Source organism: Magallana gigas, chromosome 2, assembly GCF_963853765.1.
Source record: "Magallana gigas chromosome 2, xbMagGiga1.1, whole genome shotgun sequence".
NCBI lineage: Eukaryota > Metazoa > Mollusca > Bivalvia > Ostreida > Ostreidae > Magallana > Magallana gigas.
This window is the reverse complement of record NC_088854.1, coordinates 41,269,508-41,291,350: the sequence shown is the minus strand read 5'-3', so window position 1 is coordinate 41,291,350 and position 21,843 is coordinate 41,269,508. Positions and strand designations below refer to the sequence as shown.

The 21,843-nt window shown below is 34.0% G+C and overlaps 1 protein-coding gene across 1 annotated transcript; it reads right to left on the bottom strand.

Annotated features, from left to right (window-relative positions):
• Positions 1-17,139: 17,139 nt before the first annotated feature.
• LOC105321549 (uncharacterized) lies at positions 17,140-19,048 on the bottom strand. Its single transcript, XM_011419868.4, has one exon. The coding sequence runs from the start codon at positions 19,046-19,048 to the stop codon at positions 18,107-18,109; it is 942 nt and encodes a 313-aa protein (XP_011418170.3). The 3' UTR covers positions 17,140-18,106.
• Positions 19,049-21,843: the final 2,795 nt, after the last annotated feature.

The following is a 21,843-nucleotide window of genomic DNA, read 5'->3' as shown; positions in this document are numbered from 1 at the left end:
TCGTCAATCATTTTAATTTGTAGCTAATGATTAAAGAGATATTTGTGGATTTGTTAACATGAATTTTATTTTGTTAACCTGATGTGAATGGCAACCGGAAAAGGAAGAATATTCGTAAATTACCTACAATGAAATCGCGACGGAATAAAAATATCCGGATTTCAGAAGGTGGGTTATTTAGTACGATTAAAAACTAGAGAAGGCTTTGCATACAAACAAAAATTTAAAAAAATATTTCTATAGAAACTCTCTGTAAAAAAGTTGGACACACATTTATAAGTATGCTGGCAGTAGCAGTGGCGGGTGGGGTGGGTATGTTGGAGGCGGGTGGGGAGATTAAAAAAAAAAAACCCCTAGACAATGATTGCTAGACGTGCAATCCATTCTCACCTATTTACCACATATTTTTATTACATTGTTAGCAGCATGTAAGTGGTAATACGTCTTCATTGCATGTACTCGCATGTAACCATTCTCATTACCATTTACTGCATGTACAATTACATTTACGGTTTTGATCACCTGCAGCTGGGATTTTCAGCACACTGTGTGTTCTTATCTGAAGCTATTCAAATGGGAAAATTGTTTTAAAATGATTTATTTGTATCAAAGAATATGTTTTAGGAAGAAAATGATTTTGTGTCACCTGTCCTTTAATATTAGTGTTCCCAATCAAACAATCAAAATACAGAAATTATATTATTATATTATGACGGCAGTCATATATGTTTTTATTTAATGACGAAATGTACTTTTTTTTAATCCATGAACTACATAATCGAACGTTGTAAAATATTTTTCTATATATTATTATATAAAATCTTGGCACACAGTACTACTTAGGTATTCTTTTCACTATACCTACTCGAATTTTAAAACGGTTACTCCCCACCCACCCCACCCTTGCTCCTTTTCAATTCATAAGAAGAGTGGCCCATATGGAGGTTGGTGAAGAAAATATTTAAAAAAAAAAAAAATAATAAAACTGATAAAGTGAAAACGTGACAAAGCTACATGCTATTTTCCTTTGTTTTGGAATGGAGGTTACAATTTAAATAATAATCCTTTTGGAATAAAGCAAATTTTCATACACCAACGATGAACATTTGAGTTTGGAGAATAATTTGTAGTTTAAACCAACTTAGTTTTAAAGAAATGATAGCTTTCAAACTAAAACTTCTAATGAATAAAACCCATAAAAAAAAAACACCAAAAAAAAAAAAAACCCCAGAAAAGAGAACACCACAGTGACTCACAAAACCCCCCAAACTTTTAAGTTCAAATAGAATCCCTATCATGGCAAATAGGGATTATAGAACAAAAAACCATATAGAGATTTATTCTGAAATGATAAAAAATAAACCATATGATTTTGAATTTCTAATTAGAAAAATTTTCCAACGTGAAATTCCACAGATCTACGAATATTATTTAGCGAGTTATCTCGCTTTACACCTTCAGTATGATAGAACGTAGCGAATGAAAATTCTTCCATAAATCCACGATTCGAGATTTTCCCGTGTTTGTAACGTTCCAAAGAAGGATGTTATTTTTGTATAAAACTGTTCCATAAAAAAGTGTATTTTTATTGTCGTGGTAAAAAAAATCAACTTCAGTTCTACAAAAATGTAGATCTATTTTCGTACCAAAGGGCTCAGTTTCCGTCCTTTATCATCCATTTATATGCTGAAGTGTTTGATTAGAAGAAAGGCTTATCAATATTTTTTAGAGCTTGTTTCTCGGAAAAGAAAACAAATCAAGGAAGGAGATACTCAATAATAAAAAGCAAGCAGGTGAGAAGAAAATGAGATCAACAACACGGGTCACTACATATTCAAAATTTAAAAACGTTCAAAACCCGTAATCGGTAAAAAGTAAAGTACCCCTCCGGTCCATTAATACTTGCAATTTCGATCTAAATTTTAATTTTACATAATTATTTTTAAAAAATCGTGTTGGAGCCTCTATGAGAGTATATCTGGCATGCATGTACATGTAGGGCTATCAAAGTGATCGAATATATTACAAAAAATAATAATTTTAAATACATTGTACTACATGTAGATCTGCATCGACCGCACCTCCAACGTGAAATTTCTTTCTTTCTTTCATTCTTTAAATTTATTTTCTGCACTCAAGACTAAGGAATTGTACGTATTATCGGCGTCATAAATTTTGTCAAATTTCATTTCATTACGCATGTAGCATTGAAACGAAGCAAAAACCTTAACACTGGCCTATTAAAAAGGTGTTATTGTTCAGGTTACATTTATTGCATAAAATGATTAATTCAAAATAGATACATGTATATTTAACACAGAAATTTAAATGAAAATACAGTACGACTGAATTTTTCATCTGGTAACCACTATTTTGACGTCATTGACACAGCTGAAACTATTGATCAATTCAAGTTGTGAAAATTAGATGCAGTGAAAAAAGAAAGAGCCGGAGATTGCCGGAATGGCTATTTCCTTTCTTTAAAGACATATTTTTGCACTGTAGTCTATTCAACATGCAGGGCAATGACGTCACTAATTGTAAATGTCCTTTCTAAATTGTGTGCATATACATTCAAATGTTTGCTAGTCATTTACAAATGAACTGTACATAGAACGCATTAATGTTTGATTAAAACCACAAAAAATGTTTAAATAGCAACACGGTTCAATACTCTATATATGTACAGGAAGTGTTTGCAAGGTGTACGGCACACGTGAATTGAATTTTAATTACTTGTGTTAGATATGATAAGCTCACAGTTTGCATTAACCGAGGTCAATTTCTGATTCAAGTCTAGAAAAGTCGGCAGGAATTCTATAGAGCCATCAGATCATGATGATTTACGATGACATGTACTCTGAAAAGTCTAGAAGTACTTTTATTTCATGTCCACACCTTTTGAAAATGTTCTCATATCGTAACCCCGATCTCTCCTTGCGCTTTGATTGCAGTTATATAGACTGTGCATTTGTAGATGACACACTATCAAAGCAACGACCGACTTCTCTGTATTATGCGGTTTGATTAATTTTAAACATGACACACTATCAAAGCAACGACCGACTTATCTGTATCATGCGGTTTGATTAATTTTAAACATAAATCATCTTTGAGATGAGACGGAATTTGTGACACAGCAAGAATATACTCATTCAGACTCCATTTATAAAGTGTTATAATCAAAAAGTCACGACAGATACAATTTAAGGAGGCTAGATGGTTTGAAAATTAACCACTAAATCTACCTTAAAATTTGAAGATGTTTTATTTGTTTAGCTATAAACTATTATCCTAGAGCTCTTCCTCTAAAGATCAACACAGTCTAAAAATGGCAATGACTATCGACCCTCTTAAAAGGGCGCCGCCATCTCTTTTGATTATTTGTCTTCAGGAAGTTGTGTTTTCGATTGCTCATAGTTTTTTCTTCCTCCTGAAATGGTCTGCTATAGTTCTCTAGAACTGTTTATAGGAAGAAATTTGGTTTCATGTATCACTATCATTATCACAAGGTTACACTGAGTGAAGGAAATGCTGATATGACAAGTTTGTAGCCCCTGAAAATTCAATAAAAATTGTATCAATCAGTAGTCGGAGATTTTAGTTTTAATAAGGGTACGAGAAGCTTACTAGAGATGGGGTAACTTAGCTTGATTTTTTTTTTCTCTTTTAACTTATAAATGCAAAAATTGTCCCCTCAGGGAAAAAGTAACCCCCTACCCACCACGTGTCAGTAATATTTTGTTTCATTCTAATTTTTTAAAAACAATTACTTTGATACCACTCGACGCAGCGACTGTTATGTAATGTGTCTCTCTAGGAATCCACTTTGCTAAAAAAAAAAATTGAATAAAAACCAAGGCATTTTAACGACATTAAATTTGTTTGAAATCCTTATGCAATGCTTTGCACACACAAAACATTTCTAAATGTCCTTCACTTGATAATCACGGAAGATTTCGATGCACGTGTAGTAAAATAAACTATAGTACATAGAGACACACGGTTAATAACAAAAGTGCAGATATAAAAGAAGGAATCTGTCTATGAATGCTGTGCACTGACGTAGACTGTGTTTACCCAACTCCTTGTGAAAAAGAGATGGATTATGGGATCTTTTATATGAAATGACAGACACGATGCTTAGTTATCGATTACATGTCAAACCTAGGTGTGTGAGTCGCCGTGAACCTAGCATACACCGGCATACCAGTGACAAACGCACAGAAAACCCCAAATCCCCTTCTCTGATTTTGTGGGTCCCTGCCAGTGCATTGACCCCTAAGCTCTTAGATTTTTGAAGATTCCATTACAGTATGATTATGTTTGGAACATGTCCTATCCCACAGACACTTGACGTTGCAAAAGTTTCTTTTCAAAGTTAGATAGCAATATACACAGTGTGTTAGTATATTTCTTATCCCCCTAGACAGGTCGTTTTGCAAACAAGGCTTTGTTGAAAAGCAAGACTGTTTGCGCTGGAATCAAAAAGCAAACGACTTAATTTTTCGAATACACATATTAATGTGTAGCTATACAAAGCTTACTTCGTGTGCTTTTTTGTACCTTGTTACCTTTTTACACCACGTTCCGACATTTTACCAGCTTCTGCGGTATTTTTTTTTAAATAAAAAGCTCATACCTAAAGTTTAATCCCAACATACGTGAAAATGGAAATTCACAAATAAATTTTTAAAAAAATCACATTTATTTATAAATTGTCTAGCCAACATTTTAGAAAAAAAAAGGTAATGCACTAAAATACTTGTAAGAAATTATTATCAGTTTAAAGTATCATGTCTTGTAGACTGCGCAGACCCTCAAAAACACACCACCTAGAAAAACCCCAAAACCCCGATCACACTGAATTTATAGCATCAGTGTTTATGGAAAAATATCGAAAAGGCAAAGCGAAAACAACATCAACAACAGAAACAGCAAAAGCTTGCTCATGAATATAAACCCCAATTACATGTAACTTCCATCATTAAGATCCTCTGAATGGAGGGGCCATGTAGGTCCATGAAATCAGGAACATTGCTTACTGCAGTGAAAGTGTTCATCGATGTAGTACGTATTTAAATGTGTTCCGTACAGTGCTAAGTTTGAGTTTTTTAATTACCGCATGCTCCAAGTTTGCAGTGCTCACCTGAGCAACATTTCTCTGCCATGTACATGTAACCACATATATTTATGCTACACAATGAATTTCTCTACTGTTTTGTTTTTATGACTGGTTTTGTCTTAGAATTACATGTGTAAATACTATGTAGTATACACCGAAATAAGATCGGGCTTTTTTATCGTGAGTTTGTTAAAGGGAATATATAGAAAATTGAAAACTGTTTCTTAAAAAGGGTTATTGGGTAAAAAATCAGAGAATAACAAATCGACGGACTGGCTAATTACATGTACATGTATATGAATGTCGGTACACCGGTAGAACTGTAGTCAAATTGAGAAAATACCTTTGATCCCCTCGGGTTTCAAAGGTCGAAAATTACAAAACTAAAATAAATCACAATGAACTAAGGACATTTCGGACAGTACACATCATGCACCTTCGATAACAGTCTCCTTAGGTCAACCCTCAGCTTGAGACTGACCAAGGCCCCATGCAGGCAGAAGAAGACGGTGGTTTACCTCATTGAACTTTACACCCCATGTCCACGATTGATTTGCAATCGATCTCCAGCTCTTACTTACCAATACACCGGGTGACTTCAAAGAAACCGTCAACAATCGTAGTAAAGTACGAAGTTTATTACGGTTACGAAACTATTCCTGGTGTCTGCGGTTGCATAAAGTTTAATGCACCGCCGAGACTTCAATGTTTAATTAAATTTAACAATGAAAATATACACAGTCGGTATTTGATTTAGTCTTACGAAGCAGCCAAAATAGGCACGCTTTGGTTATTTATAAACATTGGAGCTTGAGTACTTATTCACCTGTTTTGAGTACTTATTCACCTGTTTTTGGTCTCCATTTATTAAATACGCTGTGTAAGCTAGTAACCAAGGTAATTATTGATCATTATCACAATTGCACATCAACTCTTCAAATGTTACAGAAAAATCTAGGAAAAAAAATAAAATAAAAAGCTGAATTAAAATGCATTATTCTGAGAGTTCGAATGAAAACTCCATTTTTCGTCTTAAAGCAATGAATTACCGTAAAACAAGTGTTAATTAATATCAAATATTGTTTCAAGGTAAGCTATATAATAATTATATAGTACGTGCATGTTCCTTAATTCTGATAGAATTATGACTTAATTGTTTCACAGGTAGCAATAAGTTGGGTTGATTGGTTTCTTTTTTATATTTTCTGTATTGACAGATGGGCTATAATGTTGTAAAAAAAACCTTAAATGTTTAAATTAATTCAACTTTTTAATACTGACAATGTTAAAGATCTCTGTAATCTTGGCAAATTCATCTCAAAAAGTATGTTATTAAGGGACAACTGTATTACATAATTGTAGTCTTTTGTTTTCTCAACCTGTATATGTAACAGTAAATGTTATTATCTGTACGTGCAGAAGTTCTCCTGTAAATACACTACCACCTCATGTTATACATATGTCATACTGATAAGCTGTAAAGCTTAAAGAAATAAAGAATTGAATTGAAAAGTGTCTGTTGTGTCGAGTGGCTAACTCGAAGTTTCCTTTCTAAATCAAAGAAAAAAAAATGCTTTGTCAAATAAAACTCAAAGGAACAGAGTTATTGCAATCCCAAATCCTTTATAACTCACACAATAACTGTATGAAGTTTTAAAAATGGTAACTCTTGAAAGCAATATTTATCGGGTATGCCAGCATCTTTTATTTCCTTCAGATTGAATGTTTGTTTATTCACATTTTCTACTTCCAGTTGTTTGCCAAATGGATACACGCACATTTAGGAATAGATGTACATGAATCATATTTTACTTAAATATTTTCATCCCACAAGGAATATGTCACATGCATTTTAGAATGTATTGCAAGCAAGCATTCCAAATGTACATCAGAATGACATTCATCCCAAATACGGGTCTTCCCATGCCAAGGACAAACGAATAAAGGAAGAAATAGAACCCATATACAAAACAGATAAACAAGGCACTCATGTTACGTATACATGTAAACCTATCAAAAGGGCAGACACGAGAAATGCCAGAGATCGAGCATGCAAGATCGAACCTTGCCAAAAAGATCAAGGATAGCGGGATTTATCAGTACATTGTACGCTATGGACGAATCGCAAACAAATATTTTCGGAAGTTTACTGCCTCTTCAATATGTTGCATTGCCCTGTTAAATTTTTTGATACTAACCAATTGATATTATTTATGACACTGTGTGTATGTTTGTTACACGCTGAGGACAATACAGGGTGCCCTTCACAGTTATAAAGTTCAAAGTTACGTGCAACCGGCAGCGTGTCTCTCTGTGGTCGGGATCAAGATTCATTTACTGATAGAATAGAGTTTTAAATTGTTTTTTATTTATGCCAATAATGTACATTTTTTTGTCCATTGGTGTCCTGTCATTTGACATAAAGCTATTATCAAAATAATAAAGCAATCATTTTTTGTACTTTCTTTTCTGTGAAAGCATGAAATTTCATCTCTTTCCGCTCTCCATTTTCCATTGTATTTTGAATGAGTATGGCTTGCCAGCTCGTTGAAAGTGGATTTGTCATCAGATATATCAATCTCTCATCTAATAACTCCTAAACTTTTACTTATGGATTGATAGTTGTTAATTGAATGTGTTTGTGTTGCGTTTATCCAGGGAATTAGTTTGGCATTGTTCGATGGGTATAGTTTCTGAATGAAGCACGGTGGGCCCATCCCGATTTAGTTCTTTCCTCTATACTTTGCTGTCATCCATCACAATGGCTTAAAATGGAGGGGATAATTACTTTCTCGTTGCTTTAAATATCTATCAAAAATAAACTTGACGAATTGATCGTCGAGATCAATCCAATTATAATTCGGTTATAAAGTCGACAAATTTGGAACATCCTTCAACGGCCTGTACCTATTATGCACACATATAGGTAGGTTCCTATTTGGTTTTAAATTTACTCGCTGGAAGTAAATATAAAAATTAAACACTTCAAAAAAATATTATCTAGATTTTATTCTAAATTGAATCGAATTCGTTTGCAGAAGTTCTTATATCTACAAACACAATTAGATCTTTGATCCCAAAATAGTGGACAAGTATTCGCCATGACAAATAAATTAGGGGGATCGCCTATCGAAAGCAAGAAATGTTTGATACAAAAACGATACTCCGTGCTACGGTCCATTTTGAGTATCGTTTCTTGCATTTTTCTCTTCCTGCACTCGAGTACTGCTCAATCAACATGACAGGTAAAAATGCTGTGCAACCCTTAAGTATGTGGCTGGGTGTCTAAGCCCTTCTCTTTCCTTTTTTATGGTGATATCCTAATCCGTCCAGTAATCCTTTTTCACCCAGTAACACAACCCAGATCTAACTGGATTACACAATTATGTACCAATTATTCACTATTAGATGTAGGTGAAAGTTCTGATTAACTCAAATCATATTAAATATATAAATTAAAAGACCCTATACTTGTAATTAATAGGCCTATATCGCTTTATTAGAGTAAATGGGTTTGCGCCATTTTTTTAAAGCACTTCTCAATATTAGAGCATGTTAGAGGGCCGAAAAAGATTATTACATGACATGCTCTTCTTACAGACATAATACAAACCAATATGTTGCCTCCGTTCTAAGGATTTCAATTCATTTGTTTTGACATACGACATACTAGGGACGATTGAGAAAGCTTCCATACAGAATATTATCAACGAATACCTGAATTTGATAAAATGTTTATACTTGGTTTTTATATTAAGAAATCTTGATTACCGGTGACTTTCTAGAAAGGCATTAAAAACGAACCTCTTGTTAAAATCCAATTCGACACATATCAGTTCCAATGTTCTTGTTATAATTTGATATGCATATTTAATTACTAGACTTTTACTGCAATATTTGAAAAGACGATCAATTTCTTGGAGCCTGTGCACCTGAAATTACATTCGATTTGCAAAATATATCTAAAACCAGATATATAAAATTGGCTGTCGACATAACAAATAACTGGGAGGAATAATTTCAATCAACGAGAGATAAATAGTATCTCTGTTATAGCCATTTCAAAAACTCAAAAGAAGGAAAATAAGGCATAGACAATTTATTGCGAATAAATGTATAAAACATCAATATAAAAACTGAAATCTCCATTCAAGATTTTAGATACGATACGAAGAAAAAATACAAATATTGCATTTCTCCCGAATGAAAATAAATGAAATAGCCTGAGTTAAGTATGGCAAAAATGTTGATTTGACACATTATTGCAACAGTTCTCTGAAGCAGGTGTTCATTGCACATGAATAGCAGAGAACTTTGTAGGCAGACCTTTTAACCATTGCATGCATCTGTCCATGGTATCTCGGTCTAAAGAACACATACTCTCACTTCCGTTCAAGTTATCGGAGGAAGACGTCTTGCTCTCTTGTCCAGAGCTAAATGCGCAGCTTCCGCTGCTTTTGTCACTTGACGAACTTAGCTGTCCCGTTAAACGTTTCTTGGGCGAGAACTGTTGTCTGGTCATTTTAAAATGTTCCACATGGTCATTTGCAGCCAGTTCTGCACCGTTGTAAATCTTCAAAGTTGTCATATTTCAGATCGTAGTGTTATATTCACACTGCTTAAACTTCCTTTTTCTTTCTTTTTTACTGAGTTTTCGTCTTCAGACTTCAACGATAATACTTCCAGCTATAGGTGCACAGACTTTGATAACTTTTCCTATCAACATGTTACCCTGGATAGCACCTTGGTTTTTCTGACGGTGTTGCACTAAAAGTCAGTATATATACCACAGGTAGGATTAAATATACCCCCGGCCAATCAATCAATATTGAATCTCCGACAATCCCGCATACCTTTTTAAGCCGAAAGTATATGTTTGTGACGTATTAAATGGTTTTGTCTAGATTGTAAAGATAGGGTGCCTCACTTCACGGGCTATCAAAACAACAAAAAAAATTAACAAAGGTACGCTATGTATCTATACTTCTGTTGACTGATTCAATTAGACGGTAACATTGGTTGAATCAATTCGGATGCGTTCCAGTTTGTTCGATTGTTCATTTAAAGTCATTATAACCGTCACGTAGGGCGTGTATATGAAATAAATATTTATCTCCTGAGAGGGTAAAAAATGAATTTTTAAAACATGTTTGTTTATAATGTGTTTACTTCATACCAATTTTGAAAATATTTTTCGTGCTGAAATTAGATCTTTAAAAAATCGGGATTGTTCCATCTAAATTCGTTATATGCGCCTGAAAATTACTTATCATTAATCATTAAATTGCAGTTATTGTCAATTGTAAATTTTTCATTTAAGTAATCATTGAAGCAGTTTGAATGTAATATCATATATATGCGCGCGTGTGCGTATGTGTTTGGAATACTGGTATTATTTGAATGATTTGATTTTATTTGTTTTTCTGAAACAGATGACGTAAAAGTGGGATTTTTTTAAAAAGTCATTCATTCTGAAAATCCGTGCAGTTTAATTATATATATATATACATGTATATATATATATATATATATATATATATATATATATATATATATATATATATATATATATATATATATATATATATATATATATATATATTACTGACCAATCCTTACTTTCACTGCACTTTGGTAATTTGGTAAATACTAGTAAAATGTTAACAGAAACACAGCTATCATTCACCAATATTACTGAACTTAGGATGAAGCGATTCGAATATTATAATACAGTAATATGAAAAATAAATTCCCCTTTTGGCATTGATTTTATTTTGCAATCTGAATCATCTGATTATTTCAACTATTTAGTCTGTCTTACAGACAGGATATCTATCATAACAATTAGCCAAGGGTTGCTTAATTAAAGGGGACACGATTTAGAGTACACAATTTGGCATTGAGATTTGATAGGGTACGTATTGAATCATCAAAGATAAACATCTACAAAAAGTAGCATACATTTTTAAAAATCTCCGGAACGACCTTGAAATTAAAGTATATGCTTTGATTTTTGAAGCCATCAGATGTTTTTAAAGTATGTCTTGCCAGAGATTTAATGATAAAATATTTTTATGAATGTGTATGCGGATTATTTTGACGATAAGGTCAACTGTTTGCTGAATTACATTATATACCTATGAACACAAAATCCATGTACAACCATGAAATGCCAAATCAAAAACATTATGAATTAGAATAATAATTAGGCATATACAGAAAGATGTTTTATGAACTTGGAAAGTTTTTTAATCAAATCGTTCCATTTTTTAATTTTTACAGAACACGTTGAATACACGTGTACCGAATTTACGTGCATGTGTATTCTATAAAATCAGGATTTTAAGTTTTGTTTTTGTTTTTTTTGTACAAGGAACTTCAAACTTCCAAGAACTTTGGTTGGCGGACTCTGAAGAGGTTAACCAGCATTTGACGACCGATTACTTTTGAAGTATGGAGAAAATTCTACACAATTATATTACCAAGTTGTAATAAAGGGTTCTCTTAAGGCGACGGAGAACGTCCATAGAACGATACTACAGTGGATTTGGAGAATTAACTGTTTCAGATAGCCTACAAAAAAGCCCCAATGTTATTGCTATTCTACTAAAGACCTTTTAATTAAATACTCGACAGATTCCAGTCCAAAATTCGCGTCTTTCTTCCAACTACACTTTCGTGTAATTCCCCGACTTGATAAATGTTGAAGTGCTATCGACAGGGCAATTTCTGAATTATGAATGCTTGGTTTATTGAATGTGGTTTAGCCAATCTTGTAAACAATATTGAAATTTTGCAGACTTTACGATCCTCTAGTTTCATGTAATTATAGATATGGCATCAGGTCTGAAAGCATCGCGACATCAACTTCCACCTTCCACCGTTCCATGACAATTAGTCGTATATCGGAAACCCTGAAATCTGTAACCAAATAAAGGTAAATATATGATTGGGTAACAGAGAGTGCACGGTGCAAGATACAGGTAAATTTATTAACCTCGTATTTAAAGGAATGACTTTCAACTGTATGGTGCATTTTTGAACGACCAATCAAATTGCAGAATTTTTGGGCTCTTTGGTTTAATAAAAACATCCTTGTTTAGATCCCTTAATGCATTATTCCTACTAGATAATCTTTTGATTGAATAAATCACATAGAGCTCATTGAATTGAATCTCAGCTGGGTTCTGGTAATTAAGTGGCTCAGATTTCTCCAACTTCTCTTTCTCCTAAATATTTACGATTTAAAAAATTCTGTGTATTCAAATTTCACTCTCTAGACAAATTTCCAAGCATTGTATACAAACAGAAAATACCTGTGTTGTCACTAAAATAGAAAAAAAACATCTCTTACGACCTTGAGCTTTCACAGAGAGATTGCTTTTTTTTTACGTTTCTTTTGTTGTTAAAGAGCATGTATATTGATTTCTTACCCGGAAAATAGAAAATAATGGGACGGGAGAGGGGGAAAAAATGTCCCCCCAAACAAATAAAACCGTGATAAGAGAACAGGATTTCTGGGTGCGTTAGGCTTACGAGTTCTGTAGCGGCGGGTGGTAAAGAACTATGGGTTATTAAGCCAGGGTGGCTCTCTTGATCTCTCTTATCCTTGCGTTATAATTCATGGAGACTATGGTCAAGTATCGCGGTCGACAGATTTGGAGAGAAGGCACGCACACCAGCTGGGTGGGTTTAATCTCCTCCTCCTAAACGCACTGGACTTGCCCTGAACTACGAAGTCCTCGTACATCGTAAAAATATTTTATGAAGTTCATTTGTACCGGAAGAAATCGTTGCGTAAACGATTTTCCCCTCTATCGATTAATTAAAATTGTTTACGAAGTTTTGGAAAAAAAAAATAAGGATGCAAAGACATTGTACCAGAAAATAATGTTTAAATGATTACCTTTAGAATTATTTACGAAGTTTTGAAAAAAAAAATAAGGATGCAAATAGCAGAAAATAATGTTTAAATGATTACCTTTAAAGGTGAATTTAAAATAGATATAGGTTAATATTGAAACATTTTATTGCAGCTAGATTATTTTTATTATTATGGTTATCTATGAAGGAATCGGTTTGGTACACTTTCGATCCGTGACACACCTAATTGTTACTTATGCTGGTACAAGGTGGTTCCATCGATCAAAACCAACATTTTTTTAATAAACAAATTTATTTACAATCAATTACAATGTAAGTGTAATACTTAGGGTGTTGTGCAGAGGCGTTGTGTTATTGGTAATTAAGGTTGTTCACTCTGTTTTCACCATCCCGTTGATCACGTTTGGTCTATAAAGTGGCATTCAACCTAATGAACCTCTTAACTAAACTAATAAGTTAGTCAAATAAAATAGTTTATATTTAAGCACCAAGCCTCTCATGTTGACCCACAGGAGCTAACGTTTTCCCTATATTCTTGACCCTGTCCGGCTTTGTTGACCCATCGACGTAATGGTCGATCGACAGAATATCCTCAGTGCTTACCAACCATCTATATATAGCCATGCGAGTTTACTTAACACCTTTTCAAGACATTGCACCAACCCATATAGAGATGAAATAAGTATTGACCTTAAAATTGGATCCAAGATAAGGAGAAGCCCGCGGTAGTATGCCGATTCACTTCTGTTGACACCGGAGATTTGAATGAGGAAAATCGACTTAAATCTGAAGGGAAAGACATGTTCCTAAATTGACAATATCAGGCGAACCTATTGTAGGAAGAGCAAAGAAGGCGTTCAAGAGGACCTAGTGTGTACACAAATCTTTTGAAAGCCTCCCAAGAGATGATAGGACAAAAGAGCTATCAACAATGAGCAACAAAACCAAGAATTCGGATCTGTTGGCTTTTCTCACAGCAATGTCCTCAAACTGTTTTCCCAGAAGATAAAACACCGTTTAAAGTGTTTTGAGTTTGGGAGACTTTACCATTTACATGTACACTTTTTAACCTAACCTCAATAAAAGTGTGTCACTATGTTACATATAAGTATTAAGTAGGTATTGCTTAACCTAATACGGATGACTAATGGATAGAGTTTATTAGCCTGCAAGTTAATGACTTAGCACGACCATTTGCCACTTATATTAATAAACCTAAGATTTAAAAACGCGGTCGTGTTAAACCTAAATTTTCAAAGGAAGGGTTAAATTCCTGTGACAATTTTCTTTTCTCATATTTGAACAAAAACGTAACCTTTATTGTTTTACAGTCAAGACATGTCAATTTTGTCTTTGAATTTCTTTATCTATCGCTTGCATAAATCTTCGATTGTACAGTACTTCAAAATATCCAGGTTTCATTTATTAAAAAACAGAAAAGAAACGAACATTTAAGGAACAAACTCCGGGGTCTGTTTGCTTTCTAATCAAATAAATTTGCTGGAGCTGTCTTTGAAGAGCATATGCATGAGATATCCCAACAAAAGGAAAGAAGAGTAATTAAGTCTAGGAGACAGTTCGTATGAAGCAAGTATTCTTCGCATTCAAAGACAAATAGAGAAGATTCGACGTTGGGTAGTGACAGCATGCATAAGCAAAAGCGATACCGCTGGACTACATATTCAAGTTTTATTGACACAAACGTGCAAATCTCATTCCACAGATGAAAGAAACGAGCGGGCACCTGCTCCTCAAGTTCTAAATTATATCTTTTGATTTGAATATTGCTCCCACTGGTTCGTGCTGTCGTCTGCTTTGCCAATTTGGTAATAATTGTAAATGATAAAACCGGGTGTCAAATTACCTTTTGTTTTAAGAACGATATGCTAGTATTATGGGGGTGGGAATTGGGAATGCTGTGAAATAATATAAGTTTTTAATTTAAAATCTTAATACATTCTTTTTCTGGCAGGATAATACATCGTTTTCGAGTACATGTTTAAAAGTATCGCGGTTATTATTTTTAAAACCTTAAATTAACCGAACGTCAATCTACATAGAAAACACTTCAAAACTGATTTAGTAAAAAAGCAAAACAATTAAAACACAAAACAAAAACAATGTATGTCATTATCATTTTGTATTCATACATCGAACTAATTTTCTCTCCTGTAAACTTAATTGACTTGAATTTTATCGGGAGTCCAAATCGAATATAAATCGAAGCTTTATGCGTTTGTTTTAGCAAGACTCGTCGCGGGAGAGCGGCAATCATGTCGATTTCTTGTCAAAACCATTTTCTCAGATTGATTGAAAAGGTGTAATAATGACTTAATTGTTTAGTGGTTTCACCTGAATCTACGATGTAGGAGTAATAATGATTGCTGCAGCCCATTCAGCATTTAAGGCACTGTTCACAACATCCGATTTCTTTTTCTTTTTAATCAAACAAACAAAGGATACTCGTTCGGTCTGAAACAATCTCTTTTTAAAACTAACATGAAACAATTAATATACGTACATCGTTGCATTATAATGTTTGATTTACGAAGCAATATTAAAAATCTCCATGCTGAATACTGGAAAAACGAGAGAGAGAGAGAGAGAGAGAGAGAGAGAGAGAGAGAGAGAGAGAGAGAGAGAGAGAGAGAGAGAGAGAGAGAGAGAGAGAGAGAGTATCACACCTCCGCCCCCGCCGGGGCTTGATATATTATAAATAATCATGATGTATAGGTACTTCCAGCTTTAAATTTGGTTATGTGTAAAGACATGTGAATCTGAAAAGGGGGGAGTGAGGTTTGGGATTGGGTAATTAAAAGAATATATGTCAAGCGGCCATTCCACATGCACGTAGGAGTTATACAGTTTGCTGTTCTCGGCAATGCCAGGCCTGCATTTCAATATAGAAGCATCAAAGAGCAAGTTGATAGAAAATTAAGAAAATTAAATCATTCGAATGTTTTTTTAAAGTATCGTTTCGGCAAATAACTTGACATACCACTTGTTAGCGCCCCCAAGATGATTTGTTTTAAAAAAGAATACGCAGATTTTTGAGCAACATATATTAAAATCAACAAATGCAGAATTCCTACACTAGGACAACCGAATACACAGAAGTAGCCCGAGGTTTGAATAAAGAGAACTAACAATATTTGATTGGCGACTTAAATGTTCTAAACAGCTCGAACGTTCTAATACTATCTAAATAAATACAACGAATACCAACCAATCTACCCCCTCAATAGCGAGCATTTAAAGTGGTGGTTCGTGTGAAGAAATTTGAACACATTCCCTCAATTCCAAGGTTTTTTAAAAAAGAAATGCAAGAGAATTGTATGACAAATCGAGGACTGAAATATTCAAATATATGTAATTATACGTGAAAATGATACTTTTAAAGACCAGTTAAAATTTGTTTTAACGTTAACCGAATTTAAAAGAAGACCAAATTTAAAAGAAAAATATGCTAATAACCAATAAGTGATTTTAAGCTTGTACCTGTATATTATTAAAAATGTAGCTTTTTGCAAGTTTGTTAGGCTCAAACCAGAAGTTTTTTCCAATATACATGTACGCATTGTTAAAATTCTTTATAAATACTGCGGCATTCTTTAACGACATATATATCTTTAACATAAACATTTTTCAGAATAAAAAATTGTAGAAATAATAGTCTGTATATACTTGGAGCGGAGATAATTCTTTTTTTTACATTAAAAAAAAAAAGATTGCTTTATCATTACTGTAATAATTCACATACATTAAACTTTTCCCGACCTCGAAATTGACAGGAAGATTTGTCGCAGAGTCATTAAATTCAAATAGCGGCAGTCAATGCCAACAAAAATGGGTTCTTCCAAAATTTGAAATAAATTACTGGATACCTTTTACTCTCGGGTAATTATTAACTTTGAACATTCCGATTTACTTTGAACCGTTTTTCAGCTCAACTCCTCAAATTATTATATAGGGAATTCATGTCATTTTAGCGATAAGGCTTTTTGCATTGGACGTCTTAAGTAATTCTTCCTAAACAATCTCCGTTCAATGCTTTTACAGACCCGATACAAGGCCACATCTCAAAAGCTTCTATTCAAATCGACTTTTCCCAAACGATAACACAAACTCTATTGAAACGTATATAACATTTATTTCACTTAACAATCAAATCAACATATATAACATCTTTTATCACAGAAGGAATTGAAGTAGAACATTGTTGTTAAAAGCAATCTGGGTAGAATATTGGAACAGAGTCAGGGGAAAATCAAAGACTTTCAATCTTATCACTTAGTTAGTCTCGAAAATTTTATCACAGATAGACAAGTGAAATATTTATGTAGAATACCGGGCACATAAACTGTAAATATACTTGGAATTTGATAACAAGTTTCAAATTGGCACCGGCGATACTTAGTATTCTAATTTTAAATCTACACAATTGTGAAGATTTATCTTTTGAAACGTTCAGATTAACAGTTCATAAATTAGAAAACGATAAGATACAACAAATAAAATAAATAATTTGATTCTGTTTTGGCACATTGAGGATGATTCTAACAATGGAATGATATAAGCGTCCTCGGTCACCATCTTGGTATGACTAGTATCACGGATACAATGTACACGTATATTCGTCCCTGCAGTCTAAAAATTACCGAATAAAATCACATTGGAAATGTGCGTACACTTCATGATAAATAGGAACAAAAATGGTAAATGTTTATGATGATCACCAAAAGTTCACTTGACGTATTTTCTTCTTCAATATTATCAAGCTATAACGTTCGCAAATGTTCGCTTTTGATTCTCTCATAGGTACAATTGGTCGATCTGTTTTTCTTCTCGAATAACAGTTGTTAAAACGGGTGGCGATGTTTTGATGAACTGGGTTAGCACCGTTCTTGCTTTTTTGGCAGGAGTAGGCACTCTTGTCGAAGATAGACATGGAAGCCCATACCTCTGTTTTTCTGGATCAGACCTGCTGATTCTCGGGCTCGGAATTCTTTGTCCGCGCGGGTTTATGGTTGCTTCACCAAGCACCGTTGTTTTTTTTTGGAAATTCGGCTATACTAAATATCCCCCTCAATGAAAATGTCAGTCACTAACACAGGGGGTAAAAATGTGCATTCCAGAAAATTTCTGCGGTAAAGTCTCCATCCATTTCAGACATTTGTCGAAACTTTCTTTCTTTTCAGCGTCCATGGGATATTCGAAGACATTGTTGCTCTCCTCGTTGGATGAGGTTGTGTGGATGGTATCGTCCGAGTTTCCGCTGATCACGTCTGATTTTTGTCCAGAGGAACTTCCACTGGTATAACCGGTCTTCTTGGAGACTCTATTCACGGTGGATCTTCTCCAATTTTTGACTTGTTCGCTACGTATCCACTGCTGCTGCCTCTTGTTGTGGTGCCTGGCGTGGTCATTAGAAGCTAGCTCCTGCCTGTTGTCCAGTTTCAGAGATGCCATCGTATTGTACAGTATTGTGACGACTCGGAAATGTTTTCCTGTGTTGTGGTTTAAAGGACCTCTTCTCTCGGTCGGTATCAAAGTGTGTATTGCCTGATCTGGCCGGGTCTCGCCTTTTATATGTGTACCGTCGTTTCGTTGAATGGCTTTGAACTCTAATCGATCGATTGAGGTATTTAAATTTTTCTTGTCATTCAAAGGTTGGAAGGTCCGGGTAATTGCCGTGACGTCATTGGAGTCGGCTTTTAATCCGTATAAGCTTGTCATAGATTTCGGGGAACGATGCTTTTTGGTAGCAGTAACAGGTACATCTATACCCGTCCTCTGTTTTGATAAAAGAAAATCTGATTTCTTATTTTTCTCTGAATGTTGAACAGTTGGGTTGATGTCGGGAAGAAATTTTTGTTTCTGTTGTTCCTCTTTTTTAGGGGGCCATGGCAAAGCTACAGTAAATTGTCTGCGAATCGGTGATGGCCTTTTCCTTTTTTCAAACACAGGGGGTATTGCAGTGGACTCGTTGAAACCAAACTCACATTGAGAAAGAGCACGGGGAAAGGGGATGATATCCATTGCGTCTAGGGTCGAAGAGAACTTTTCCTTGCATGCAATTTTATTGTGTTAACTACAAAAACAAATAAAATGCCGATTACACGCGACAAATATCTAACTAACCACAGGAAAGTCTTCAGATCTAATTTTACTTCATGTTTGTTTACTCTAACTATTGTGGCGCTCAGCAGCACGGTATAAAAAGGGAGAAACTAATTCAAATATTTGAATCTGAAATCAATAAATCAACTTAAGATAATGTACTATTCTGTCAAAAAGAAAGGATTAAACGGCTTTTTACATTCTTGATTTTTTTTTTATATTGACCGCTATTTTTTATTTATAGACGTAAATAATTAGGACTTGTAGAAGTAGGCCTCGGTACTTATCGATAGGACTCTTCGGAAGGAAACTGTCTCCAAGAAAAACAAAAAAACATCTTTCCGGAAATCAATGAAGTTGTCACCTTATGTTTTTTTCCTTATTGACATAAAAAAAATCAATGAAGTTGTTACCTTACGTATTTTTTCATATTGACATTTAAGAATTGAAATCTTTATGAATTGTATTTGAAATAATAGACTAGTATTTGCCTTATCATTAATGATATTCATATACATGTAAATAGTTATTTTTAGAATTTCTCGGTATAAATAGAATTAATTTTTTTTTATCATGGTACTTGTTTGAAAAGTCTCTAAAAATTTCTAGAAGCAGATTAGTTAGTTATATTATTGCGACCAGGAAAGGTTAATTGAGTAAATTCGCCGTGAATATTTATATTTACATTGGGGATTTTTCTATGACATTATGTCGATAAATATAGGCAATTTACTAAGATATTTAAAAATGACGAACAAGTGATTTAAAAATCTTAATAATCTGGGGAGTCATCAAGCTTATCTCCATATACCATGAAATGATTCACGCTTGGTTTTCCACTTGGGGATTTGAAGTTACATGGATAAATATATGTACATTCTTTATATAAGATAAAAAGGTGTGACTGAATCTGAGAGATATCGCCATGGGTCAGCCTAAATACCGTAATAGATTCAATTTTTCAAATGACCGGATAACTATTGGTTACAGTAAATACATCGGAATATCAAAACACAGCATCACTGTCAATTGGTAATAATCTACGGCTGACTAAATAGATTTAATTTCTAAAGTAAATCAATTGTTAATTAAAGATGTTCTTAATAAGAATTCACCAGTCAATGAAGTGCTTTTAGACACAGTTTTTGTCCTCAATGGAATAATTGATTCACACAACCAAGAAAACCAATTCTGTTTATGAATGAAACATTGAATATGGAATATGAATATGGAAATGCAATCCCCAATCGCTGGCCACGAATTTCTGTGTTGTTCTGATGTCGATTAGCTGAATGAACTTCACAATGGGAAAAACTTTGAATGAAAGTAATAATCGAAATGACTTTTGCCATTTATCACGGTTAATGTACATTTACAATGATAAAATAGTTCTAGAATAAAAAGAATTGAAAGCCAGTTTGCAATGACAAATTAAAAATCAGTAACCATATGTACCTTGTGAAGAAAAGTCGAAACAACAAAATCCCTGGGAACAATTTCACAAATGATAGCAGAATACGTTTACATGTAACTGGCAGACTGCAAGAATAATACTATAAAACTACCCAAATCTCTCGGTTGTATACGTAATTTTCGGCTTATCCCGATCGACTTTTTGATTAAGTTGAGACATAAACTTCCAACTTCAAAAGTTTCTGTCAGCTTAGCAATATCAGAATGTCAACAAACGGTGAGCATTGATTTGTGATCATAAAGAAATGCCTGTCTTTGAGTTTGATGGTTTATATAAGCATTGAATTTTAAAAAAAAAGTTTTCTCAAATTGTCAGCTACCTATTTGTTTGTTAGATATCAGGCAAATGATGTTTGGAGAGAGAGAGAGAGAGAGAGAGAGAGAGAGAGAGAGAGAGAGAGAGAGAGAGAGAGAGAGAGGGAGAGAGAGAGGGAGAGAGAGAGAGAGAGAGGGGGAGAGAGAGATTTTATTGAGATTATTTAAAGACAAACAATCTTTTCACGCAATATATCATCCAAGAAGTTTCCTAGGTAAATATTTCTTCCACCCCACCCTTTAAAGTTACCTTTCCTTTTTCAATATTATTCAATATAAGAGTAATACTTAATAGATCGCATTGTCTGAGATTGCGTGATGGTTTTGCCTTTTGGAAGTGGATTTAGTGCTTTTAAAACTGTGCACAAACAATTTGATGTTTAATACCTTACAGGTGTGAAAAACGTAATTTAACTCTTTTAAACCTTTCATTCAATAATAGGTTACAACATATAAAATAGTGTCTCTAATTCAATTTGATGAAATTTAAATGGCAATTCAATAGGGGAAAAAAACAACCATCACGACGGCTTGTCAGAGCCTGTGTTGGTTATGACGTCATTTAAAATGACCAGACGACATTCAACACACGGAAGAATAAATAGAATGGGATTTTATGGGAATTTGTGAGAATCAAATAAACGAATTTAAAGATTTACAGTATCTCTACATGTAACTTTCGTGTCATCGATCAATTTCATCCCTGTAAGATTATGAATGGGGAAAAGGGAGTAGTTGTTTGTCAAAAGATTACAAACACATTAGAACCGCGTTGTTTCCTTTTGGCAATGTTATAAAGCACAGTGTGCGGAGTGTCCCCGGCCCTTTCCTGAGTTTTGAATGAGATATATGGGCCTAATGGATTTCCATTGACGCATGATTTGTTTCTCTCTCTCTTTCTCTCTCACTTTTCCTCGCAATCAAAC

What these genes read in the sequence shown, in the direction of transcription:
- LOC105321549 (XM_011419868.4), bottom strand. Translation starts at nt 19,048, where the DNA reads ATGGATATCATCCCCTTTCCCCGTGCTCTTTCTCAATGTGAGTTTGGT.